The sequence below is a fragment of the Thamnophis sirtalis genome, unplaced genomic scaffold (genome assembly GCF_051295495.1).
Source record: "Thamnophis sirtalis isolate CommonGarterSnake01/CBP01778 unplaced genomic scaffold, rThaSir2_p1.2 scaffold_9, whole genome shotgun sequence".
Taxonomy (NCBI): Eukaryota; Metazoa; Chordata; class Lepidosauria; order Squamata; family Natricidae; genus Thamnophis; species Thamnophis sirtalis.
Window position 1 is genome coordinate 3,086,802 of NW_028261389.1, and position 27,395 is coordinate 3,114,196.

At 45.8% G+C, this 27,395-nt stretch overlaps 1 protein-coding gene across 2 annotated transcripts in view; it reads left to right on the forward strand.

The window, feature by feature from the left end:
* The window catches only part of TASOR2 (transcription activation suppressor family member 2), a 47,422-nt gene that overhangs the window by 14,075 nt on the left and 5,952 nt on the right, over positions 1-27,395 (forward strand). For both annotated transcript variants that reach the window (XM_087722668.1, XM_087722667.1), the window contains exons 5-17: positions 2,001-2,100; positions 3,119-3,219; positions 4,058-4,158; positions 5,861-5,933; positions 6,046-6,120; positions 7,093-7,842; positions 11,346-11,507; positions 12,912-13,767; positions 16,346-16,766; positions 17,946-23,573; positions 24,797-24,922; positions 26,322-26,475; positions 26,589-26,694. In XM_087722668.1, coding sequence (XP_087578794.1) covers positions 2,001-2,100; positions 3,119-3,219; positions 4,058-4,158; positions 5,861-5,933; positions 6,046-6,120; positions 7,093-7,842; positions 11,346-11,507; positions 12,912-13,767; positions 16,346-16,766; positions 17,946-23,573; positions 24,797-24,922; positions 26,322-26,475; positions 26,589-26,694 — 8,653 coding nt within the window. The remainder of the gene's footprint in view (positions 1-2,000; positions 2,101-3,118; positions 3,220-4,057; positions 4,159-5,860; positions 5,934-6,045; positions 6,121-7,092; positions 7,843-11,345; positions 11,508-12,911; positions 13,768-16,345; positions 16,767-17,945; positions 23,574-24,796; positions 24,923-26,321; positions 26,476-26,588; positions 26,695-27,395) is intronic.

Genomic DNA, 27,395 nt, shown 5'->3' on the forward strand with positions numbered 1-27,395 from the left:
TATCATCTATCTATCTATCTATCTATCTATCTATCTATCTATCTATCTATCTATCTATCTATCTGCCATCTATCATCTATATCTATATGTCTGTCTGTCTATCATCTATCTATCTATCTATCTATCTATCTATCTATCTATCTATCTATCTATCTATCCATCCATTTATCCATCTATCCATTTATCCTGTCATTCTTTCAACTTACATGCCTATAATCCATCTATCACTCTAGCCCATCATATATATATCTGTCTGTCTGTCTATCTATCATCTATCTATCTATCTATCTATCTATCTATCTATCTATCTATCTATCTACCATCTATCATCTATATCTATCTATCTATCTGTCTATCTATCATTATCTATCTATCTATCTATCTATCTATCTATCTATCTATCTATCTACCATCTATCATCTATATCTATATATCTGTCTGTCTGTCTATCATCTATCTATCTATCTATCTATCTATCTATCTATCTATCTATCTATCTATCTATCTATCTGCCATCTATCATCTATATCTATATGTCTGTCTGTCTATCATCTATCTATCTATCTATCTATCTATCTATCTATCTATCTATCTATCTATCTATCTATCTATCCATCCATTTATCCATCTATCCATTTATCCTGTCATTCTTTCAACTTACATGCCTATAATCCATCTATCACTCTAGCCCATCATATATATATCTGTCTGTCTGTCTATCTATCATCTATCTATCTATCTATCTATCTATCTATCTATCTATCTATCTATCTACCATCTATCATCTATATCTATCTATCTATCTGTCTATCTATCATTATCTATCTATCTATCTATCTATCTATCTATCTATCTATCTATCTATCTATCTACCATCTATCATCTATATCTATATATCTGTCTGTCTGTCTATCATCTATCTATCTATCTATCTATCTATCTATCTATCTATCTATCTATCTATCTATCTATCTATCTATCTGCCATCTATCATCTATATCGATATATCTGTCTGTCTATCATCTATCTATCTATCTATCTATCTATCTATCTATCTATCTATCTATCCATCCATTTATCCATCTATCCATTTATCCTGTCATTCTTTCAACTTACATGCCTATAATCCATCTATCACTCTAGCCCATCATATATATATCTGTCTGTCTGTCTATCTATCTATCTATCTATCTATCTATCTATCTATCTATCTATCTATCTATCTATCTATCTGCCATCTATCATCTATATCTATATGTCTGTCTTCTATCATCTATCTATCTATCTATCTATCTATCTATCTATCTATCTATCTATCTATCCATCCATTTATCCATCTATCCATTTATCCTGTCATTCTTTCAACTTACATGCCTATAATCCATCTATCACTCTAGCCCATCATATATATATCTGTCTGTCTATCTATCTATCTATCTATCTATCTATCTATCTATCTATCTATCTATCTATCTATCTATCTATCTATCTGCCATCTATCATCTATATCTATCTATCTGTCTGTCTGTCTGTCTATCTATCTATCTATCTATCTATCTATCTATCTATCTATCTATCTATCTATCTGCCATCTATCATCTATATCTATATGTCTGTCTGTCTATCATCTATCTATCTATCTATCTATCTATCTATCTTATCTATCTATCTATCTATCTATCTATCCATCCATTTATCATCATCTATCCATTTCATCCATCCGATAGATAGATAGATAGATAATAGATAGATAGATAGATAGATAGATACCATCATATATATATCTATCTGTCTGTCTGTCTGTCTGTCTGTCTATCTATCTATCTATCTATCTATCTATCTATCTATCTATCTATCTATCTATCTATCTATCTATCTATCTATCGGGATGGATGAATGGATGGATGGATGGATAGATAGATAATTGGGGTAAAGAGACCGATAGATAGAGAGGAATAGCTACCTACGGTGCCTCTCAGCTTTCTTTTTGAACTCTCCAGTGCTGTATCGTGCCTGGGAAGGTCAGCTGTTCATTCAGAATCAGCGAGTGTGCGACATCGTCCTTCGGTCCCCTTCTCAGGCTTCGATCCCGGCTCAGTTGTAAGTATTTATTTTTCTCTTCCACTGGAATTAAGGCCAACCCCCCACCCCCATCCCCCACCCCCCTCGAGGACATTAAAAACTAGCTTCAAATTTGTGCTGAATAGAGAAGAAGAGGAATAGATCATCAGTGCTAGAAGGCAGTGAGGTTTGTGGAGAAGGAAAAGGGGAAGATGAGAAGGAGATAGAAGGAATGAAGTGGAAGAGGAGGAGGAGAAGGAAGGGAAGAATGAAAAGGAGAAGGAGAAGAACTATGGGGTCCTTGGTGTTCTCTGAGCTGGGTGGTTTTCTTGCCGATGTTTCATAATGTCAGGGTTCCAAAGAGCATCCAAAATTAAATCAGAGTCCAAGGCAAAGGATTCCTCAAAGTCCCAATTGATGAAGAGAGCCATGTTGGCACGTCTGGGAAAACCCGAATCTGAAAGCTTCCCGGTTTTCCCCACCCAGTTGAAAGTTCTAGATCTTTCTCCCCCCCACACACACCCACAAGTCCATCCCATGGTCCAATCTCCCACTGCCATGCTGGCAGCTTCCACCCATCCAGTTCCGGTCAGGTGCAGAGGTGCAGAGACAAAGGATGACCTTTGCTTTCTAGAAAGAATGTTGTTATGGCTACCTAGCATCTAACTCCATACAATCTCCCCTCCCATTTTTCCACAATAGAAAATGCCTAGTAGAATAATAGAAAGTGCCAAAGATCCAAAGGAAAAGATGGCTGCAGGCCTGACACATGATCTAACTAACATCATCATCAGAAGAGAGTAGGGTTAGCAAGCCACTTACGTATAAACAGTGAACAAACCCCACCTCCTCCTAATACTGATGATGTTACCTAGTTGGGCCATGAAACGTCGGCCAGGAAACAACCAAGCTCAGAGAACACCAAGCACCCCAGAAATAAGGGATTGTTCTAGATTCCAGTTCTGGGGATTCTCCAGCTCTTTGGGATGGCCAAAAGGCAACTTTTGAAAGATTTGAGATTTCCTAAATTCTTTTCTCCCTTTTTTTCCTTTCCCAGGCCAGCCAAGCTGGAATTCAAGTATATCGTGCGCGTATCTGAATTGCGGAAAAAACTGCCGGAAGCTGCCTTTAAAAAAAACAGTTATTCCAACGATGAAGGTGTGCTGTTCTTTTTTTTTTCCTTTTCTTTTTACAAGTTTTATTGCAATTTTTTTTCCCAACGTACATACTTTATGGACCGAGTGTTCATCTTATACATCACATTTGAGCCGAGGTGGTGCAGTGGTTAAATGCAGCACTGCAGGCTACTTCAGCTGACTGCTAGTTCTGCAGCTCGGCGGTTCAAATCTCACCGGCTCAAAGGTTGACTCAGCCTTCCATCCTTCCGAGGTGGATAAAATGAGGACCCGGATTGTTGTTGGGGGTGATATGCTGACTCTGTAAACCGCTTAGAGAGGGCTGAAAGCCCTATGAAGCGGTATATAAGTCTAACTGCTATTGCTATTGCTATTCCTATAGTCTGTCTGTCTGTCTGTCTCTCTCCCTCCTTCCTTTTGTCTCTGTCCCTTTTTCCTTTTTTTCTTTCATCTCTCACTTCTTTCTTTCTTTCTTTCATTCTTCCTTTCTTTCTCTTTCTCTTTCTCTGTGTGAGTCTGAGGTGGCGCAGTGGTTAAATGCAGCACTGCAGGCTGCATCAGCTGACTGCAGTTCTGCAGTTCGGCTGTTCAAATCTCACCGGCTCAAGGTTGACTCAGCCTTCCATCCTTCCGAGGTGGGTAAAATGAGGACCCAGATTGTTGTTGGGGGCGATATGCTGACTCTGTAAACCGCTTAGAGAGGGCTGAAAGCCCTATGAAGCGGTATATAAGTCTAACTGCTATTGCTATTGCTATTTATAATCATAGTTCCGTTGTCTTCCAATAGGTGTCTTTTCTTTTTCTGGTTTCCTTTTTTTTTAAATTTTAAAGTGTTTGTGTGCTTGGTTTTTCCCTTGCAGTCTGTTGCCAGCAGTTGTCGTTTCGTTTATACCAAGTGGAAATATTAGACGAGAGTGAACTCAAAGACCAGCTCATTGGGAGCATGAAAGAAAAAAATCTGGTAAGCTCTTAAGCATCGTCAGAATTCATTAATCTGCTTTTCCAGGAAGTGGCTTTCATTCGGTGCTCTCATTCACCAAAAATGCCCAGCAAAATAGGAATATATTAAAAATTTAGGAAGTCTTCCCCTCCTGGTGATTTACAGCCACATGAAAAAGTGATTTGCCTCAGTCTGTTTTTAGATTTTTTTAAAAATCAGTCCAGACTTTTCAACCTTACAAATAGACGGGGTATTCAGTCGGTTCAAACCGGTAGTGGAAATCGCGAGTTGGCCTGACCCCCTGCCTCGTTCTATGCCATCCTATTTAGGTTGCTAAAGGTTTAGTTTAGTTTAGTTTAGTTTCCTTTATTTGTATGCCGCCCTTTTCCCTGGGGGGGACTCAGGGCGGCTCACAATTCAAGAAGGGGGGGGAGGGAAGACAAACAGTAGACAATACAACATGTTAAAAAAAAGAGCACAACAGTCACACAGTTCAGGTGGGGCTACAATCTTAACCCCAGGCCAGCCGGGACAGCCAGATCTTTAAAGCGGCGCGGAAGGACTGGAGGGTGGCGAGGGTCCGAATCTCCACGGGGAGTTCGTTCCAGAGGGTTGGAGCAGCCACCGAGAAGGCTCTCCTCCGGGTAGTTGCCAGTCTGCACTGGCTGGAAGATGGAATTCGGAGGAGGCCTAATCGATGCGATCGTATCGGTCTAGTGGAGGTAATTGGCAGCAGGCGGTCTCTCAAGTACCCAGGCCCACTACCATGAAGGGCTTTATAGGTGATAAGTAGCACCTTGAAGCGCACCCGGAGATCAACAGGTAGCCAGTGCAGCTCGCGGAGGATGGGTGTTACGTGGGTGAAGCGAGGTGCACCCACAATTGCTCGCGCGGCCAGACAAAATGGCGTAGCATGTCGTTATATACAATTACAGCGTAGCACTGTCACACGCAATATATTTTAATAAGACAAACCACAGCTCGGTGCCTGTGAAAAAACAGCTATTCTAAATCTGCAGGTGGGCAGCATTCACACACGATGCTAGGCCGTTATTTTAATCAGTTTCTTAAAAAAAGCCAGGACGGTCTCTTTTTTCGCATTGTACAAAACCAACCACGGGTTTGCAATGGAACCCCAAACCACATCATCGCTCAATATTCCACATAAAGAAGAAACTCTGAAGTGGAATTCCTAGATTGACGGCTGAACGAAGCCAAACTGAATTAAAGCTGAATTAAGCTAAAGGGCTATTTTTTTAAACCCCCCCCCCTAGGTGTGAATTGTACAAAGGGGGTTTGAGATTTGGGGATCAAGCAGGGCCAGTCGCCTTCCTAAAGCCACCTGCTTATTCTCCTGGTGGGAAAGCGGCTGGGGCTGTGTGCCAAAACTGCAAACGGTGCAATGCTCATCTGCACATGCACACGTGACTCCTCCGCGCATGAGTGCGAACCCCCAATGGCAGGGAGGTGGCATTTTGGCCCTGCCCAGGCTCGGGGTGGTGGTGGTTGAAAACGGCCTCCCCGGGGCCCGGAGATCTACCCTGAAGCCTCCTGGCACCAAAACCGGAACAGGTGTGTGTCTCTCCCGCGTGTGTGGCACAACCGAAAATCCGCTGGCCGCTGGGAGGCGTGCGCGCGCATGCGGAGCGGAGCTGGGAGACACCGTGCGTGTTTGCTGAGAGGGTTCTGTGTGAAATTCACACGCCCTCTGTCTCTGTTACAGGCACTTGTCAAATACCTAAATGACCGCGGAATCCTCCTCTTCCTCACCTCGTCTGCCTTGGCAAAAGAGAAAGGTAAGAAGGGAAACGGAGGTGAGTCTTTAACACACACCGCCCCCCCTGGAAGATTCAGGTCCAAAAAGGGGAAACACGGCGCACTGATTTCTCTCTTTCTTTTTCCCCCCAGACGCCGAAGCGAACGATTTGGGCTCCCTTCAAGCCTTGTTTCTGTTTCCATCCCCAGGGCCCAGGCATTTAACAGGTGAAATTTTATCTTTACAAATGCTGGGGAATCACTACACACACACACACACTACACTACACTACACACACACACACACACACACACACACACACGTCATTTTTGTCCTGCATTCCCCCTCCCCCCCTATGTTTACTTATTTATTTATCTCTTGGAATTGAATTCCACTTTTATTATTTTTATAAAGAAGTCAAAGGTGATGAACATACCTAATAAAAATTTTTGGGGGTGGGGGTGGGTTTCTGTTTTCTCCGACAACAACAAAAACAACAATCCTGTGAGGTGGGTTGGATTGAGAGAGAGAGAGAGAGTGATTGGTCCAAAGTCACCCAGTCAGCTTTCATGACCAAAGTGGAACTAGAACTCGCCGTCTCCTGGTGATTGGCCCAAAGTCACCCAGCCAGCTTTCATGCCTAAGGCAGGACTACAACTCACCATCTCCTAGTGATTGGTTGAAAGTCCCCCAGCTGGCTTTCATTGCTAAGGTGAAACTAGAATTCACTATCACCTGGTGATTGGCCCAAAGTCCCCCAGCTGGCTTTCGTTGCTAAGGTGAAACTAGAATTCACTATCACCTGGTGATTGGCCCAAAGTCCCCCAGCTGGCTTTCGTTGCTAAGGTGAAACTAGAATTCACTATCACCTGGTGATTGGCCCAAAGTCACCCAGCTGACTTTCGTTGCTAAGGTGAAACTAGAATTCACTATCACCTGGTGATTGGCTCAAAGTCACCCAGCTGGCTTTCATGCCTGAAGCAAGACTAGGACTCACTTTCTCCTGGTGATTGGCCCAAAGTGACCATGCCTGAAGTAGTACTAGAACTCAACCTCTCCTGGTAGTTGGTCTAGTCACTTAATGGGCCACCTATTTCCCTGATAAAGCAACTCAAGGTTGACTAAACAGTGAGAGCTTATTTTGTTTATTTTTCTTCCCATGATTGATTGCGATTTTTCGTTTTTCTTGTTTTCATTAGCCACAGATTGGAAGGGCAAAGAGGGGAAAAGCGAATCCCCTCAGGAGCTCCCCCTGATCCTTCCCCTCCTTCGCCGGGCGTTGGCAGGAGCCGCCAATAATCCGAATCCCAAACAATCCCCTTCTAGCGCTTTGGTCAAACTGCACATACAGGAATTTGCAGATCTTGATCCGTGCTCGGCGCTGAACTGCGATAACACAGCCGGCCCACCTTTGACTTGCAAACTTTCATCCGAGACCCCTAAGGGGGCCCCCGTAGACGATACGTGCTCCCCGTCCTCGTTTTCCAACTTGGCGTTTTATCTATCGGACCCCGGGAGTTACACACTGGAGATGGCCTGTTTGAAGGGCCGCTCTCAGTTGTCCGACGGTTGCGCCGGTTTGTCCGGACCGGACAAAGCTGCTGGAACGGGCAAGGGTCCCTTCGAGGGACACGGGCCGAGACGAGACGCCGCGTCGAAAAGCAGCCCGTCCGGAGAGCGATCGTTGCAGTGGACGAAAAGGAAATCCAGCCGTATCCTCGGGGCCAGTTCGAAGAAGAAATGGTCGCCTCTGAAGATGTACTGCATCTTGGAGAGCAGCAAGAAGACGAAGGAGAAAAGGAAGAAAAAGAAGAAGAAGAAGAAGAAATTGCCCAAGGAAGTGATGGTGCTGAACATCCCCTTGGTTAAAGATCCCGGATCACCAGCAGATCCTAAGAGGCCGACCCTCAAATTAAAAAATATTCTGAATCCGCTGAGAAGGAAGAGAGGTGAGTGTCCCTTCAAATAAGTCTCCAGGTGATCCTCGCGGTTTAATTTTTTTAATCACAGGGAAGTCATAATTTCGGTTGATTATCATCGCCATCCTTTTACGACCCCGTAATCCCTCGCGGGCTGGTTGTGAAGTTGGGGCAACTGAATGCAGCTAGCAGAGTGTTTTAACGGCCGGAACTAATTTTGTTGTATTTAAGCACAAGGAAAATAAAGATTATACTTATACTTATGCCCTTCCTGTCACCAATGTGGAGTTTTGTTCGGCCGATACATTCTCATTGTGTGCAGAAAGAGAAATATCTGCCTCTACCCAGGATCGAACTGATGGTGAGGCGAGAGGCCATTGCGCCACTCCGTAATTTCAGCTGATTTGGAAGCTATTATTTTACAGGGTAATCTTCGATTTACAACCAGTCACTTACTGACCAAAATTACAACGGCACTAAAAAAAAAAAAAAAGTGGCCCTTAACGACCACTGTAGCGTGGTCATCCATGGTCACGTGATCAAAATTCAGATGCTTGGCAACTGGCATGTACTTATGACGGTTGCGGTGTCTCGGAGTCACTTTTGCGACCTTCAGACAAGCAAAGTCCATGGGGGGAAGCTGGATTCACTTAAGAACTGTGCAGCTGACATCATCGCAGGGATTCGCTTCGCAACTGCGGCAAGAAAGGTCGTAAAAATGGGGGGGAAACTCACTTCATTGTCTTGCTTAGTCATGGGAATTTCGGCCTCAGTTGTGGTCATAAGGTAAGGACTACCTGTGTTCATCTATAATCTGCTTTTATAATTCTTCACAAGGATGGATTGATTTAATATTCTTCCTGTGGCCTGTCGGCCGCGAACCCTTCCAGCAACCGAATCAGAGGAGGAGGGAGCTCCGAGGGGGAAGAGGGAAGGGAGCTGAGAGAGAGAGAGAGAGAGAGACAGACAGACGTCCATCAGTCCTCAGATGGAGTCAACAGCCCCCAGGTCTGGAGGTGGCTGTTGAGGAAAAGGGGGAACAGTTGGGTCTAGTGCCTGATACGTAGAGGTGTAGAAGGCGGAGAGGAGACCAGTGGAAATCTATGGGCCAGTCCTTGGGACGGAAGAGCCACCGCTGCTGGAGAAAGCCCCACCCGAGCTCTGGGGATCAAAGGCAGGGGGCGGTGATGAATAGATGGGGCAGACAACTATTTGTCTCCCTGCCGGAGGGACTTGTCAGCCTGTGGCGAGAGAGGAACTTTTTGCCGGCACTCCTAATAAAGGAATCATTGATTTAAACACAGTGGGTTTCTCCTGTTTGGGGAGCTGGGCCAGAACAATTCTGTTTAAATCGGGAGAGCTGTCCTTTTCCCATCCCCTCCATAACTTTTATGGAAGCAGCCCCTCCCCATTTCAGCCCCATGCCCCCCCCATCGGCTGTATATTTTGGGGTCAAATTGAGGCAGATACCCAAATACGGTGCGGTAGACTCGGCAAGAGTCTGGAGTCATATAGTACCATCACCCGGGGTGGTTCTCGGGTTAACCTTCCTGTGGTTTAGAGTGTTGTGGGGCATCCGACCAGGGTGCCAATGGAAATCCACGAGGCGGTTTAGCACAATAACCGCATGAATAGTGGTGTCAACTCAGGCAGAGGCTTTAAGTTTGTTTGTGGGTTGTGCTTGTTTCTCTCATCGAATGCAAAAGAAAAAAAAGATGCAGTTCTGAAGAAATAAAAAAAACCTGCAGAAGTAGAGTTAAGTGGGATATACATTCTCTCTCTCTCTCTTTCTCTTTCTCTCTCTCTCTCTCTCATCTATATATCTATCTGATCTATATATCTATATCCATCCTCCCACCTATTCATATCCATATCTAATATATATATATATATATATATATATATGTATGTATGTATGTATGTATGTATGTGTGTGTGTATATATATATATATATATATATGTGTGTGTGTGTGTTTTATTTGTGCTGATAAATAAATAAATAAAACACAAATATAACAAAGGCAACAGTAAAAATATTGGGCTTCTGTCGTGATGGACTCTTGTGACGAGCCGATTGACAGATGGTGGAAGCAGTTAGTTTCCTCCCATAATTGGGGCTTACCAGGGGTTGTGACACTAAATATATATATATATATATATATATTCTATTTGTGCTGATAAATAAATAAGGGGAGGCTAGTATAGATCTATTTCAAGCTATTTGAAATATATACCCTTACTGGGATTCGAACCTGTGCTGTATTGCCTCTAAGGCAGATGTGTTAACCACTGAGCCACAGAGCTCGACTCCTTATCAGCCAGCCAGGGTGAAAGGTATCTATTTAGATTTTACAACCCCCGGTATGCCCAAATATGGGAGGAAGATCACTACTTCCATTCTCTGTCCTTCGGCTCGTCACAAGAGACCATCCAGACAGAACCCTACATATATATATATATATATATATATTACTGTTGCCTTTTTGTTACATTTGTTATATTTTTGCTGATAAATAAACAAATAAACAAACAAATAAATAAATAAATGGAAGTAGTGATCTTCCTCCCATATTTGGGCATACCGGGGGTTGTAAAATATCTATCTATCTCTCTATCTCTCTCTCTCTCTCTCTCCCTCCCTCCCTCCCTCCCTCCCTCCCTCCCTCCCTCCCTCCCTCCCTCCCTCCCTCCCTCCCTCCCTCCCTCTCTCTCTCTCTCTCTCTCTCTCTCTCTCTCTCTCTATATATATATATATATATATATGGTTTTTTTTATTTGTGCTGATAAATAAATAAAGGGAGACTAGTATAGATCTATTTCAAGCTACATACAGTATATCTATTGTATATCTAAATGATGTATCCATTCATCCATCTATCCATATCTAATCTATATACAGTATATCTACTTTATATCTAAACAAGGACTGCCTTTAATCCTTTGTGCTGTGCCATCACCAGAAAGCCAAGGTACTCATTGTGTTTCACTTAGCAGTTGCTTCACTTAATGACCAAGTTGCCCACCCCAATTGTGGCCGCTAGCAATAGCAATAGCAGTTAGACTTATATACCGCTTCATAGGGCTTTCAGCCCTCTCTAAGCGGTTTACAGAGTCAGCATATATCGCCCCCACAGTCTGGGTCCTCATTTCACCCACCTCGGAAGGATGGAAGGCTGAGTCAACCTTGAGCCGGTAAGATTAGAACCGCTGAACTGCAGATAACAGTCAGCTGAAGTGGCCTGCAGTACTGCACCCTAACCACTGCGCCACCTCGGCTCTTTTTAAGTGAGGACCACCTATAAATCCTTTGTGCTGTGCAAATAAGTAGTTTAGTAAGGGTGGTTTGGAGAGCTCAATTTTTTATGCTTCTCTTGATGCCGCTGGCGTAGTACTTCCTGGGTTTCACTTAGCGATTGAAGGGCCACGTTGCCGGTCCCAATTGTGGTCACTAAGCAAGGATGGCTTATAAATCCTTTGTGTTGTGCCACCGCCATCAAAACCATCTCCCTCATTGGTTCGTTGTCTCTGGCAGGGGCGGAAGTTTTGTCTGCAGAATTCATTCAAGGACCGAGGAGCGTTCCGCTTGAGGGAGCCCCAGAGTCTTCGGCAGGACCCGCCACGGAGGAAAAGAAACCCCGGCTGAACATGGCCATAAAAGTGAAGAATGGGGACAAAACGGACGCCAAAGAACCAAGTAAGATGATTCAGATACGGAAACCCTGGCTGGATTTTAAAAATGAAAATTTTGCTCCCTTTCCTTCTCATACCTTCTCCTGGTTTTTTTAAAAAAATTCTAATTCAATTCTAATCAAATTTTAATTCTAATTCTAATTCTAATACAATTCTAATTCTAATACAATTCTAATTCTAATATAGTTCTAATTAAAATACAATTCTAATTATAATGATTCTAATTCAATTCTAACTCTAATAATTCTAATTCTGATTCTAATAATTCTAATTCAATTATAATAAAATTTTAATTCTAATTTAATTATAATCATAATACAATTCTAATTCTTACAATTTAATTACTAATACAATTCTAATTCTAATGATTCTAATTCAATTCTAATTTTAATGATTCTAATACAATTTTAATTCTAATACAATTTTAATTCTAATACAATTCTAATTCTAATAATTCTAATACAATTCTAATTCTAATGATTCTAATACAATTTTAATTCTAATACAATTCTAATTCTAATGATTCTAATACAATTTTAATTCTAATACAATTCTAATTCTAATGATTCTAATTCTAATACAATTCTAATTCTAATGATTCTAATTCAATTCTAATTCTAATACAATTCTAATTCTAATGATTCTAATTCAATTCTAATTCCAATAATTCTAATACAATTCTAATTCTAATGATTCTAATACAATTCTAATTCTAATACAATTCTAATTCTAATGATTCTAATACAATTCTAATTCTATTATGATTCTAATTCAATTCTAATAAAATTTTAATTCTAATTTAATTCTAATTATAATACAATTCTAATTCTTACTATTTTAATTCTAATACAATTCTAATTCTAATGATTCTAATTCTAATACAATTCTAATTATGATTCTAATACAATTCTAACTCTAATAATTCTAATTCAATTCTAATTCTGATTCTAATAATTCTAATTCTATTATGATTCTAATTCAATTCTAGTAAAATTTTAATTCTAATTTAATTCTAATTCTAATACAATTCTAATTCTAATGATTCTAATAAAATTCTAATTCTAATGATTCTAATACAATTCTAATAATACAATTCTAATTATAATGATTATAATTTAATTCTGATTCTAATACAATTCTAATTATAATGATTATAATTCAATTCTAACTAATGATTATAATTCAATTCTGATTCTGATTCTAATAATTCTAATTCTAATACAATTCTAATTCTAATAATTCTATTCATGCCTGCCCCCTTGTTTTTGCTTTCCCAGCTCCTTAGATTTATCTACATGGACTCGATCCAGCTGAACAAATCCACCTAGCGTTATCTTGGGTGTTCATGATCAGATTAAAACCAAACATGTTCGCTCCGTCCCTAATATTTTTGTCTCTCCTTGCACAGCTCCAAGGAAAAACATCCACGACGTTTCTTCGGAAAAGCAAAGGACTGAGGCTGCCTCTACAGAAAAGGACATGGTTACTCTGGACGCCCATCGGATGCCCTCCAGAGGGGAAGAGTGTGATTCCCACGCGTTGAACCTGTTGGCCGATTTAGCACTGAGCTCCTATAACTCTCCCTTGGACGGGAACAATCGAAGAGACTTCGTCCGTTTCCGTCCATCCTGGGAACATCGCCTGCCCCGTGGGAAATTTTTGCACAAATCGTCAGATCACGAATATCACAGGGCTACCATGAAACGGAAAAGCGCTTTCCTGCCAGGACAGCCGCCCCGATCGCCCCTTTGGCCCGCCAAGGATAAGGACGGGCCTTTGAACGCTAAGGACCGAAGCGGCATGAATCCCGTCAAAAAGAAAAAGGCGAGGATCAACCTCGCCAAAACTTCTCTGGCCCTTCCAAACGAGACCGGGGATCTGTCAGACTCGAGCGTCATCATTTCCTTAGAGCACTCGTACGCCTCTCCCATCTCCGAGACGCCCCCAAAAGCAACGCCGCATTCTCCCAACTCGAACGGGGTGAAGCAGGATAAACCGGGTCCATTGGTTGGAAAAGTGCTTCCTTTCCAGCACCAGCAGAATTGGTGCCGACCGGACAAGCCAGTTACGAACCATTTATCGCCCGCTCGCTCTACCATCCTGGCCAACCGGCTGAAGGAGGAGTTCGCCACCAGTCGGCAAGTGACATCTTGTGACAAAACGGTCCAAGTTACTCTCCAGTGGGAGGCGAAATATGTCTTTGACTTGGATAGCAAATATACAAATGATTCCTTAGAAAAAACCATCATACGGGCGGTACACGGGTAAGTGAGGCTCTCATAAACTAAATACTGGTGTGGTTTGGGAATAAAATGAGTTTATTTTTTGGGTTCAAAATCAGATTCTGGTTGTTTCCCAAAATTGTTCTGACTGAGGCTTTCCCAAAAAGCATAAATTAAAGTCCTGGTCCTGATAAAGCCCCTTTTATTAAACAAATGTGAATTCCTCTCATTCATATTCAGCAAAGGCCTGGCAAACAATCTTTCAAAAGAGTATTTATGACCACAGACCTTATCTAGCTTGGAAAGCTGCCATGTAAATATTGTCCAAATGAGGTGCTGTGCAAGGAAAGGCTGGGCACAGAGTCTCTGGGATTCACGGACAGATCTTCACACTCCTGAAACGAATCTAACAACTGAACGAATGAATTGTTTCCTGCAAACTCCACTCCCCGTTCGTTCCTCTTTTGTTTCCTATGGGAGGGGCCAATCCCCGTCCACCTGACACTTTACTCCCAAGTCGACCCTGATTTCTGAGCTGTTCTTTTCTTCTGGCAACTCTGCGCATGCGCACTGGGAAAAGGCTCCCCCTGTTCCTCTGCCTCACTGCTGTCTAGCTCCGGAGGCACCTGATCATGGCCCTCTCTGCCTCTGACGCAGAGCCCTCCTCCAAGCCTTCCCCAGCCTCCAGGACTGGCCCATGTTCCCCTCCCCCCCAACCCACAACACAAATCAATTTTGGAATTGAACTGATGGATCTGGAATTTTGTTTGACCGGTTAGCCAAAACTTTGATCCGGCAAACACTTCCAGCTGTAAAGATGCCAATTCTTTGTTGGCATTTTCTAACAAGAATCAACTGCAAAATCGGCTTGCTACAGGTAGTCCTCGACTTACAACGATTCATTTAGTGACTGGTTACAACCGCACTGAAAAAAAAAGATTTATGGCTATTTTTCCCACTTAACAACCGTTGCAGCATCCCCGTGATCACGGGATCAAAATTCAGACACTCAGCAACTGACACATATTTATGACGGTTGTAGTGTCCTGGGGTCATGTGGCCCTCTTTTACGACCTTCTGACAGACAAAGTTATTGGGGAAGCCAGATTCACTTAAGAACTGTGTTACTAACTTCACAACTAAAGAGATTTGCTTAACACCTGCGGCAAGAAAAGGTCATAATTAAAAACTGCCTTGCTTGGCAATGGAAATGTGGTCGTAAGTCGAGGACTGCCTGTGTACTATGGGTGGAAAGTGAGAGATATCGACGGACATGACTGCTGGTCGAAAATAAGTCCATTTTTTTGCCTGCCGTGGGAGATTCTCTCAAAAGTTTTGCTGAAGTGAAGATATACTATGTCTGCAGCATTCCCTGGCTCTACTAAGCTAGTAATTGAGTTGAAAGCAATAAGATTACTCTAGTAGAGGGGTGTCAAACTCAATTTCACTGAGGGCCGCATCAGGGCTTTGGTTGATCTTGGGGAGCATAGCCGACTGGGTGGATATGACCAACTAGGTGGGCGTGGTCAGCTTGATGCCACTCACTGGGCATGGCCAACTGGGTGGGGGTGGCCAGCTTGACACCACCCACCAAACTGCTGGCATGTTTCCTCTTCCCACTGGGTAGACCTGGCTGAAGCCACATTGGCCCGATTTTTCCTCTTCGCATTGGGTAGACCGGGCCCTGCCAGAGAGCACACAGTGTGACTATTTTGAGACAACCCAAGAGCAAAATACAGTAAACAGGTTTGTCTTTCAAATAGTTTATCTACAAGGAGTATGTATGTATGTGTGTGTGTGTGTGTGTGTGTGTGTGTGTGTGTGTGTGTATATATATATATATATATATATATATATATATATATATATATATATATATATATATATACATATATACATACATACATACATACATACATACATACATACATACATACACACACACACACACACACACACACACATATATATATATATATATATACATACATACACATACTAGACAAAGCCAGGCAATCAATCATCAACTACAGCATGGAAGCACACACGGAAACAGAGATATGTCCCAATATGGGTTGTCTTATAATACAGCCTATCAAAGTGGTAAAGAGTCAAATAACTTTGCTAACTCATTACTACCATTGTATCATCATTAGAGTATTACAGCATTACAGCAGCTGGTCCGCTATTAAATCATCATTACCTTGACAGGCTGATGAGACACGGGCCGGCCCCTCATATTTTCCAACACGGCCCCGTGGGCTGGATCTGGCCCGTGGGCCTTGCATTTGATACTCCTGGTCTAGTACAATTGGTTTGCGCTGAATAAACTGAATAAAAGAGTTGGAAGGGATCTTATGAGGTCTTCTAGTCCAGCCCCCTGCTCAAGCAGGTGGACCCTACACAACTTGTTATAAACCTCCAGGGTTGGAAACAGCCACAACTTCTGGAGGCAAGCCATTCCACCGGTTCACTGTTCTCGCGGTCGAGAAATTCTTGCCGAGTTCCAGGTTGCTTCTCTCCTCGATTTGTTTTCCGACTCTCGCGGGCCCCCGGTTGCGAAGCCGAGCGACGAGCACGTTTAAAACCGCAAACCCAATTCCCGCTTTCCTTTCTCCAGGCCCTGGGACGGAAGCCTCTCGGACGACCTGGAAGAGATGAAGCTCATCCTCCATATGTGGGTGGCGCTGTTTTACGGCAAACCGGCCCCAACCCTGACGGTACGAAAAGTGGTGGAGCACCGGAACCCGGCCAAGTACGTCTCCCTGAACAGCCTGGTGGAGCCCTTGGAGTTCCTTGGGGATGGTGGCGAGCCTTATGTGCTGGAGGAACGCCTCGCGGCTTCTCTCCCCAAAACTGTCCAGAGACCTGCCGAAGGAGGGGAAGTCGGATCGGTTTCTCCTCCCGAGAAGCTACTCCCGGGCAGCGAACTGTCCGCCACCAACTCCTTAGAGGACGAGAGTCCTCTGACAGAACTTGAAGCAACAAAGGACCTGCCTGAGAAGGAAGGACCGTCTCCTCCTCCAAAGTCCATTGACGAGGTAAGGTTTTGGTGGGCCCCGTAGAGGCAATGGACGCCTCCTGTTCAAGGGATGCTGGTTGGCCCCAATGGGGGAGGGAAGATTGGCAGATCACAGTTGAATCGTGGGGTCCGTGGTTGATCTCTGAGCTGGTTTCCTTGCAGATGTCTCGTGACCCAACTAGATAATGTCGTCAGGGCTAAGAGGGTATTGGCTTTATGGAGTGGAGGTAAAGGAGAAGGGGAGGAAGAAGAGGAGGAAGGAAGGGGCAGGAGGAGGAGGAGAAAGAAGAGAAGGAGAAAGGAAGGGGAAGAGGAGAAAGGAAGTGGAAGAGGAAGAGAGGAAGTGGAGGAGAAAGAATGGGGGAGGAGGCAGAGGGGGGAGGAGGAAAAGGGGGGAGGAGAGGTGGAGGAAGGGGGAGGAGGGGGAGAAAGAGGAGATGGAGAAAGGAAGGAGAGGAGGAGAAAGGAAGGGGAGGAGGCAGAGCAGAGAAGGAGGAGAAAAGAGGGGGAGGAAGAGAAAATGGGGAGGAGGAAAGGAGAGGAAGGGGAGGAGGAAGAGAAGGGGAAAGGAAGGGGGAAGAGGAGAAAGAAGAAGAAAGGAAGGGGGAGGAGGAAAAATGAAGGAGGAGGAGGAAGGAAGGGTGGAGGAAGGGGAGGAGGAAGAGAAAGGAAGGGAGAAGAGGGAGGAGGAAGAGAAGGAGAAAGGAAGGGGAGGAAGAGAAAAGGGAGGAGGAGGAAAAAACAGTAGAGGAAAGGGAGGAGCAAGAGGAGAAGGAGAAAGGAAGGGGAAGGGGAAGAAGAGAAAGGATGGGGAGGAGGAAGAGGGGGGAGGAGAGGTGGAGGAAGGGGAGGAGGAAGAGGAGAAGGAGAAAGGAAGGGGAAGAAAAGAAAGAGAGGAGGAAGAGGAGGAGAAAGGATGGGGAGGAGGCAGAGGCAGTGGAGGAAAGGGAGGAAAAAGGAGAAAGGAAGGGGGGAGGAAGGAGGAGAAAAGAGGGAGGGGGAAGAGGAGTAGGAGAGAGGAGGCAGAGGAGGAGGAAAAAGGAGGGAGGGATTCCAGTCCTAATTATGGTCGTAAGTCGAGTCCTACCACTATGTTCCTATGCTAGCATAACTTGTGGCTTTAAAATACCCGTAGAGATTTTTTGCTAAACTCCTTTGTCCGTCTGCAAATCTGAAAGGTGGATTATTTTTCTTCCAGGCGGTCGAAGCAGAGCCCAAGGAACAAACCTCACTTCACCCTGTGCTCCCTGTTGAAACCCCGCCTGGGTCTGACGAACGTGGGAACCCTCCGATCTCTCAAACCAAGACGGACAGAAGTCAAGAGACAATGTTGGTTGAAACTCCACAAAATGAGGCATCCGTGCCTTCGGGACCTCCGGAGGGTACAAGAAACCAAGAGCCTGATGCAAGCACCAAAGTTGCCATTGCGGTACCAAATAGGGGATCTGACATTGGGTCTTCTTCTTCAGAAGAAGTGAAGAAGGACAACCTGCCAGTTGGTGGTCCCAACCCAGGAACGTTGAAAGGAGAGGGGTTGAAAGCAGATGTGGAGTCTCGGGAGCCCAGTAATCCAGGAAACGGAGTGGGAAACCAGCCCAGACTCCGTACGGAGGAGCGAGATGGAGAAAGCGTGGACTTGGGATCCGTTGATCTGTGGCTCTCCAAAAGCAACGAAGATGACATGGAAGTCCGAGATATGGATCTGGTTTCAGAGGATGAGGAAGATCCTCTGCAGAGCGGTGAGACAGGAAGAGAAGAAACAGATGGTATGATTGATGACAAGTCATCTGAACAAGGTCCTCTCCCATCTAGGGCATCATCCCCAGATGCCTCGCCTGGGCATCCGACAGAATTCCCGAGTGTCCAAGAAGCTGAGGTACGACTGTCCTCAAGTTCGGTCCCTCAGCAGAAGATCTCGGGCCATCCAGTGACTGTTGATGAAAAGATGGTTGGATCAACCACAAGCTCTGTATCTCCAAGTCAAATGGGGTTGATGAATACAGTCCCTCAGCAGAAGATCTCGGGCCATCCAGTGACTATTGATGAAAAGATGGTTGGATCAACCACAAGCTCTGTATCTCCAAGTCAAATGGGGTTGATGGATACGGTCCCTCAGCAGAAGATCTCAGGCCATCCAGTGATTGTTGATGAAAAGATGATTGGATCAACCGCAAGCTCTGTATCTCCAAGTCAAATGGGGTTGATGGATACGGTCCCTCAGCAGAAGATCTCGGGCCATCCAGTGACTGTTGATGAAAAGATGGCTGGATCAACCTCAAGCTCTGTATCTCCAAGTCAAATGGGGTTGATGGATACGGTCCCTCAGCAGAAGATCTCGGGCCATCCAGTAACTGTTGATGAAAAGATGGTTGGATCAACCTCAAGTTCTGTATCTCCAAGTCAAATGGGGTTGATGGATACAGTCCCTCAGCAGAAGATCTCGGGCCATCCAGTGACTGTTGATGAAAAGATGGTTGGATCAACCACAAGCTCTGTATCTCCAAGTCAAATGGGGTTGATGGATACAGTCCCTCAGCAGAAGATCTCGTGCCATCCAGTGACTATTGATGAAAAGATGATTGGATCAACCGCAAGCTCTGTATCTCCAAGTCAAATGGGGTTGATGGATACGGTCCCTCAGCAGAAGATCTCAGGCCATCCAGTGACTGTTAATGAAAAGATGGTTGGATCAACCTCAAATTCTGTATCTCCAAGTCAAATGCAGTTGATGGATACGGTCCCTCAGCAGAAGATCTCGGGCCATCCAGTGACTGTTAATGAAAAGATGGTTGTATCAACCTCAAGTTCTGTATCTCCAAGTGAAATGGGGTTGATGGATACGGTCCCTCAGCAGAAGATCTCGGGCCATCCAGTGACTGTTGATGAAAAGATGGTTGGATCAACCTCAAGTTCTGTATCTCCAAGTCAAATGGGGTTGATGGATACGGTCCCTCAGCAGGAGATCTCGGGCCATCCAGTGACTGTTGATGAAAAGATGGCTGGATCAACCTCAAGTTCTGTATCTCCAAACCAAATGGGGTTGATGGATAAGGTCCCTCAGCAGAAGATCTCATCCAATCCAGTGACTGTTGATGAAAAGATGGTTGGATCAACCTCAAGTTCTGTATCTCCAAGTCAAATGAGATTGATGGATACAGTCCCTCAGCAGAAGATCTCGGGCCATCCAGTGACTGTTGATGAAAAGATGGTTGGATCAACCTCAAGTTCTGTATCTCCAAACCAAATGGGGTTGATGGATACGGTCCCTCAGCAGAAGATCTCATCCAATCCAGTTACTGTTGATGAAAAGATGGTTGGATCAACCTCAAGTTCTGTATCTCCAAGTCAAATGAGGTTGATGGATACGGTCCCTCAGCAGAAGATCTCGGGCCATCCAGTGACTGTTGATGAAAAGATGGTTGGATCAACCTCAAGTTCTGTATCTCCAAGTCAAATGGGGTTGATGGATACGGTCCCTCAGCAGGATATCTCGGGCCATCCAGTGACTGTTGATGAAAAGATGGCTGGATCAACCTCAAGTTCTGTATCTCCAAACCAAATGGGGTTGATGGATAAGGTCCCTCAGCAGAAGATCTCATCCAATCCAGTTACTGTTGATGAAAAGATGGTTGGATCAACCTCAAGTTCTGTATCTCCAAGTCAAATGAGATTGATGGATACAGTCCCTCAGCAGAAGATCTTGGGCCATCCAGTGACTGTTGATGAAAAGATGGTTGGATCAACCTCAAGTTCTGTATCTCCAAGTCAAATGAGGTTGATCGATACGGTCCCTCAGCAGGAGATCTCGGGCCATCCAGTGACTGTTGATGAAAAGATGGCTGGATCAACCTCCAGCTCTGTATCTCCAAGTCAAATGGGGTTGATGGATACGGTCCCTCAGCAGGAGACCTCGTGCCATCCAGTGACTGTTGATAAAAAGATGGTTGCATCAGCCACGGATCCCACGTCTCCAAAACAGACAGACGAGGTGGAGAACTCGTGCGACGAAGCTATCTTAGCCGATTCAGCATCCACCGAAGCTTCCAGAGACTTCCCAAATGCTCGAACAACTCCAGAGAGAGCCTTACAAAGTCCACAAGAATCGGCAGAATGTCCTAGGGTTCCTAACCAAGTTGATATGGTTGACCTTCCCTCAGTTTCTCAGGAAGACAGTGGGATCCATTCGCCCTGTCTGCCTTCATGGCAGCCTAGCCCTGTCCATCAAGGAGCATCTGATGAAGAACCACCAAGGATCCCGGAAGACCGTCCTGATAACCACCTGTATCCCTTTTTTCAAAATTCGATGGGTTTGATTGAAGATATTTCTCAGGACAGTACAGACTTCACGGATTCAGCTGTGCAGCTTTGCGAACCAAACGACAACTTGTGTGTGAACCTGTGTGTACCAAACAGTGTATCAACTCGGCAGGAATCGGTGGAAAACCAAGATAGATCTGTTGCATTTGCTCAATGTCTTCCGCTCGCCAAAGAAATGGATCTGGTTGAAAGTCCTGAAGGAGACCATCCAGCTAGTCCTGTCCATCAGGAAATTTCCGATGAAGCTGCAACATTGCAGGACGATTCTGGGGCCCAGCTGGATTTTCTTGAGGGTTCTTCCATTCCCCAACAAAAGGATTGTCAAGTTTCCCAACATCACCCAACAGACGATGTTTTGGGGCCAGTTAATGAACAGCTTGCAGAGTTCGATTCGGTCACTCAGGAGGAACAGAAGATCAATCAGGGAGAAAAAATCCGGGTGGATTCTCAGCCCGCAACAGAATACCCGAGCTTGGAGTCACCTGCTGCGGAATCAGAGATGTCCTTCAAGAGCGAAACGCGTTTGGATCAAGAGAATCTTGGAGACTCTTCTGCAAGAGAAGAAGAAGAAGCGGTCCCCATTGATGGCATTGAAAAACCAACTGCTAACAGGACCGCTGTAGCTGAAGAGGTCCACGTTTTAATGAATGAATTGGTAGACACGGTGTGTGCCAGGGTAGCTCAGAGTGAAGAAATGAGGGCTCCAAAGAGCTTCGGTTGGATTGATTCAGCCCTGCTGGAGTGCGTGACACCCGCCGTGAGTGATGACGAGGGTTGCCCATCTGGTCAGCAGTCCCATGCAGATGTAAAATGGGCTGAGGGACGTTTAGAAGAGAGTTCCAGCTTTGATGACCAAGAAGAAGACTTACAAGAAGGACGAGGAGAGTCATGTTCCCCATTGAACGAGAACACGATGTCCGATCCAGGAGATGTTTCTGAAAAAGGAAATGATGCTACCTCAGCTGCCACGGGGATCTTCTCAAGTGGTGGGACAAGTCAAGCAGAGCTCGACACAACCAGCCCAAAAAGCAAATGTTCATGGCTCGAAACTATTGAGTCACCAGATGACTACAGTGCAAACGTGGATGACTACGACGTGTCTACTTTGGAGAAAGTTGGGCAGACAGAGGCTAGTCCAGAAGAACCTATCTGCAACAGAGAAGATTGTTCTAGAGGAGAGAATGTGGGCAACTCATCCTTTGTCCAAGCAAAACGTCAGGAGGACTCTTTGGCAGAAGAACCTGGTTCTTTGGTTGACCGAGATTCAAATGAAGTTCCAGAGGATCGTGAAGAAGAAGCCAAAGAAGAAGCAAAGGGGTGCATGGGAAAACCTGAAGACCCTCTACCTGATGAAAGGACAGAGATGTCCATCAGTTCTTCAAGCACAGACACAGACTCGGAAGATGAATCTCGGATGGTGGACGGTGGCCGAGATCCCTGTGTAGATTGGTATACCACAAGAACATTTGAGAGTTGGTATCAACCAAGACTCAGGGCCTCCCCGAGCGTTGAATCCGAGTTAACCCCTAGTTCAGTTCCTGGGAACGAGACTTGTAAAGATGGAGATTGGGTGTCCTCGGAAGCTAGTCAGAAGACGTCAGATGCCGGGTCCATGAAACGCAACGTTCCTTTGGGTTTAAAAAAAGGTTGCTTGTGGTCTGGTGACATGGACCGTAAGCCTCAGCCCTTCAAGGATTATATCAATTTCTCTGTCACCAAGAAGCACAAGGAGAAAAGCAGGACTTTCCACTCATTCTCCAAAGAGCACCACCCTTTTCCCAGAGATTTGGGGTCCATCAACTCCTGGAGCAAGAACTGGGGTCTTCTGAATGACCCGATTCAGAACATTTTAGAGGTGGAGTCCTTGCGGTTCCACTGCAGGATCCAGGCGCTCCTGAAAAGATCGCAACGTTCTACCTCCCGCGTTCTTCCCAGCAAGAAGGTCCCATCACAAGGGATAGCAGAAGGGTTGTCGCCGGGAACGGTCTCAGAAGGGACAATTGCTAGGTTTCCCACCAGGAGCAAAAGTCCACTACTGGTCACTGTCGTCAACCCAAATCTGCGGACTAGGTGCCGAAACGATGACCAGTTTCCAGCCAGCCTGCATCCCTTTGCCCCAGCCACTGCGTCGAGGAGCCGAGGTGGACTCGGTCCGAAGTATCCCTTCCCTTCTTCGCATCTCCAGAAACTGACCCACCCTACGCGGAACAGTTTTTCCCGGGATATCTCGTCCGTACTCGAAGAGTTTGCCGAGTTCAGCAGGGTGATGACCTTGGAGAGCTCACGGACGCGCACCCTGGATAGAGACCCCACAGCTACCTCAGAAAAGGCGAGCAAAGTACGGTATCCACCTCGACCTCCCGCGCCGCTCGTCTATGAGGATCTTCTCACCGAGCTGCGCAACGCACTACATTTCCAGCTGACAAATGTGGCCCAGGAAGCGTGCCGGAAACCCTTCTCGTTCTACTTGATGGAAACGGAAGACGACCCATTCTTCGGGAGAGTAAAGGTAGGATTTGAGGGTGTTTGTGTGGAAGGGGAGGGGTCTCGGGGTCCCTGGGAGGAAGAGGGCTGCTTCAGAATGGTTGCGGCATGGTTGAAAGGATGGGTCACTCGGGATTGCTGTCATGTTAGAGTTTCTCAAACATGTCCCTTGAAGATGGATGGACTACAACTCGCAGAATTCCTCAGCCAACATTTGTAAATTCCAACGTGCAAAATTTCAAGCTAGCATTGCTGGACAGGAGGCTGGGGAATTCTGGGAGTTGAAGTCCACCCGCCTTAAAGCATGCTGGCTGGGGAATTCTGGGAGTTGAAGTCCGCCCGCCTTAAAGCATGCTGGCTGGGGAATTCTGGGAGTTGAAGTCCGCCCGCCTTAAAGCATGTTGGCTGGGGAATTCTGGGAGTTGAAGTCCACCCATCTCAAAGCATGGTGGCTGGACTTCATCTCCCACAATTCCCGAGCCTCCTGGCTGAGGAATTCTGGGAGTTGAAGTCCAGCAATGCTAGCTTGAAATTCTGCAAGCTGGAATTTACAAATGCTGGCTGAGGAATTCTGGGAGTTGTAGTCCACCCATCTTGAAAGAGGCTGGCTGGGGAATTCTGGGAGTTGAAGTCTGCGTGTCTTAAAGCATGCTGGCTGAGGAATTCTGGGAGTTGGAGTCTACCCATACTAGAGTTGCCATGGTTGAGAAACACTGCCATAAAACTATCATTTCCAAACAAGAAGCTAATTTCTCTGTTGTTTATCTTCTGCCTTTCCGTCCCTTCATTTATTAGGAGGCATCAAAAGGCATTTGAGTTCTTTGGATACGCATAATATGCTCTGGTTGTTGGTGTGTGTGTGTGTTCAAAATATATATTGAATATTTTAAGAGAAAAATGTAAACAGAAAAAGGAGAGAAAAGATAAAGGAGGAAAAAAATAGAAACAGGTGAATAAACAAGAGATTTAGAGGTATCACAAAAGTTGTACTTCAGTAAATGATAAGGCAGGACTAGAATTCCCCATCTCCTGGTTTCTGCACCAGTACCTTAACCAGGAAGAATACACAAATCTCCCCTCGTTTGTCTCTTGCACAAACGAGATTTGCATTGGACTGTATCGATGCAGATGACACGAAATGGGGCAAAAACAAGAGGGGTGGCTATTGTGTTGTGTGTTTGTGGGTGTGGCTGACCATAGTTGCAGCTGGTGTTTTTTCATGGATGGTTTTTTTTCCCCACCTTCCAGAATTTGCTGAGGAAGGGAGGCCACTCCGAAGTGGACCTACTGCACTTCTGCAAAGGAAGCGGCGTGGAGACCGAGAACCTCTTGGTCATCGTTCGAAACGAGGACATTTGCTCACACATCCACAAAGTAGGTTCCAAACTTGCTTTCGGCTCTTTCTGGGAATTAATTCTCAGCCCTTTATCACCAACGGAGCCGGATTTCTGTCTTTTTGAAGTCCTCTTGGGGGAACGTAATAGATCAGGGGTGTCAAACTCAATTTCATTGAGGGCCACATCAGGGGAGCCAGGGAGGTGTGTCTGACGGTGGGCGTGGCCAGCTTGACATCACTCACTGGGTGTGGCCAACTGGGTAGGTGTGGCTGACTGGATGGGCGTGGCCAGCTTGATACCACTCATGGTGTGGCTGACTGGGTGGGCGTGGCCAGCTTGATACCACTCATGGTGTGGCTGACTGGGTGGGCGTGGCCAGCTTGATACCACTCATGGTGTGGCTGACCGGGTGGGCATGGCCAGCTCAACACCACTTACTGGGTGTTTTCTGACTGGGTGGGTGTAGCTGACTGGGTGGGCATGGCCAGCTTGACACCACTCACTGGGTGTGGCTGATTGGGTGGGTGTGGCCAGCTTGACACCACTCACTGGGTGTGGTTGACTGGGTGGGTGTGGCCAGCTTGACACTACTCGGTGTGGCTGACTGAGTGGGCGTTGCCAGCTCAACACAACACTGGGTGTGACCAACTGGGTGGGCGTGGCTGACTGGGTGGGCGTGACCATCTTGACACAACTCAGTGGGTGTGGCCAACGCCAGTCCCCAAACTGCTGGCATGTTTCTCTTCGCATTGGGTAGACCGGGCCAAAGCTATGCAGGCCGGGCCTTTATAGTTTCCAGGACGGCCCCTCCCTGGGTTGAATCTGGCCACATTGTGGGCCAGATTCGGCCCCCGGGCCTTCTGCTTGACCCCACTATTATAGATAATGGAATTACACAATGGAAAGGGACCTTGGAGGTCTTCTTGCCCAACCCACTGCCCAGGCAGGGGACTCTTCACCATTTCAGACAGGCGGTGGTCCCGTCTCTTCTTAAAAACCTCTAGTGACGAAGCACCCACCCAACCTCTGGTGGCAAGCTGTTCCACTGGTTAATTGTCCTCACCCTTAGGGAAGTTGCTCCTTAATTCCAGCTTGCTTCTCTCCTTGATTAGTTTCCACCCATTGCTTCTTGTCCTGCCCTCGGGTGCCTTGGAGAATAGTTTGACTCTCTCTTCTTTGGGGCAGCCCCTCAAGGAGACTGTTATCATGTGACACACACAAACACACACACACTCCTTTTCACTAGACTAGACACAACCCAATTCCAGTCAGCCACACCCAGTAAATGGTGTTGAACTGGCCACGCACACCCAGTCAGCCACACCGTGAGTGGTATCAAGCTGGCCACGCCCATCCAGTCAGCCAGTTGCCTTTGAGGCTGTGAGCACCAGTACTGCGCTCCTTCCTTATTTTCCCTCTCTCTGCCGCTTCCACAGGTCCCATCTTTGCTGCGTCTCAAACGCTGCCCCAACGTGACTTTTGCTGGGGTGGACAGCCCCGAAGACCCCCTGGACCACACCTACCAGGAGCTGTTCCACAGCGGAGGCTTTGTGGTGTCCGACGACAACGTCCTGGAAGGGATGAGCGTGGGTGAGTCTGCCTGCCTGCCTGGGGAGTTACGGGAGCGGGCGTCCACCCGTCTTAAAGGAGCCAAGGCTGAGAGGGAGGGGACTAACGGCAGGGGGGCGTGTTCTTCTCTCCAGGGGAGCTGAAGGACGTGATTAAAACCCTGGAGAAACTCAACAGTCATGGGAGATGGAAGTGGCTCCTTCACTACCGAGAATCCAAGAAGCTGAAGAAAGACGCCAGGTGAGATCCATCAGAATACTGCTGGAAGGGAGCTTGGAGGTCTTCTAGTCCAACCCCCTGCTCAAGCAGGAGACCCTATGCCAGATTTCTACCTCCCCAAGAACCTTCTCTTTGGTCTCAGCTTTGCTTCCCAATTGGTTCGGACCCAACTGTACCAATTCTATATATTCGTTTAACAAGCCCATCTGCAGCATAAGGCCACCCTCAAATGGGTGCAGAAATGCACCACAAATTGACTTACTGTATTTTTCGGAGTATAAGACGCACCTTTCCCTCCCCCCAAAAAAGAGGGTGGAAATCTAGGTGCGTCTTATACTCTGAATGCAGCATTTTTTTAGCCTCCCGAAACCCCCCCCCCTTTGCAAAAATGGACGTGCAGAGGGTTTGGGAGGCTTGCAAAGTGCTGCTGGGGGCTGGGGAGGGCAAAAACGAGCGAAAAATTGGCTTTTTTGCTTGTTTCTGCCCCCCCCAGCCCCGAGAAGCACTCTACAAGCCTCCTAAACCCTCTGCATGCCCTCCCCTTTTTTTGCAAAAAATGGCCTGTTTTTGCAAAAAAGGACCATTGTTTGCTCGTCTCCCCCCCCCGCTCCCCGGCATGCCTCCCCTTTTTTCTTTTTTGTGCCAAAAATGAGGTGTGCAGAGTTTTTGGGAGGTCTGCAGAGGACTCTTTTTTTAAAATTTACCTCTTCAAAATCAGGGTG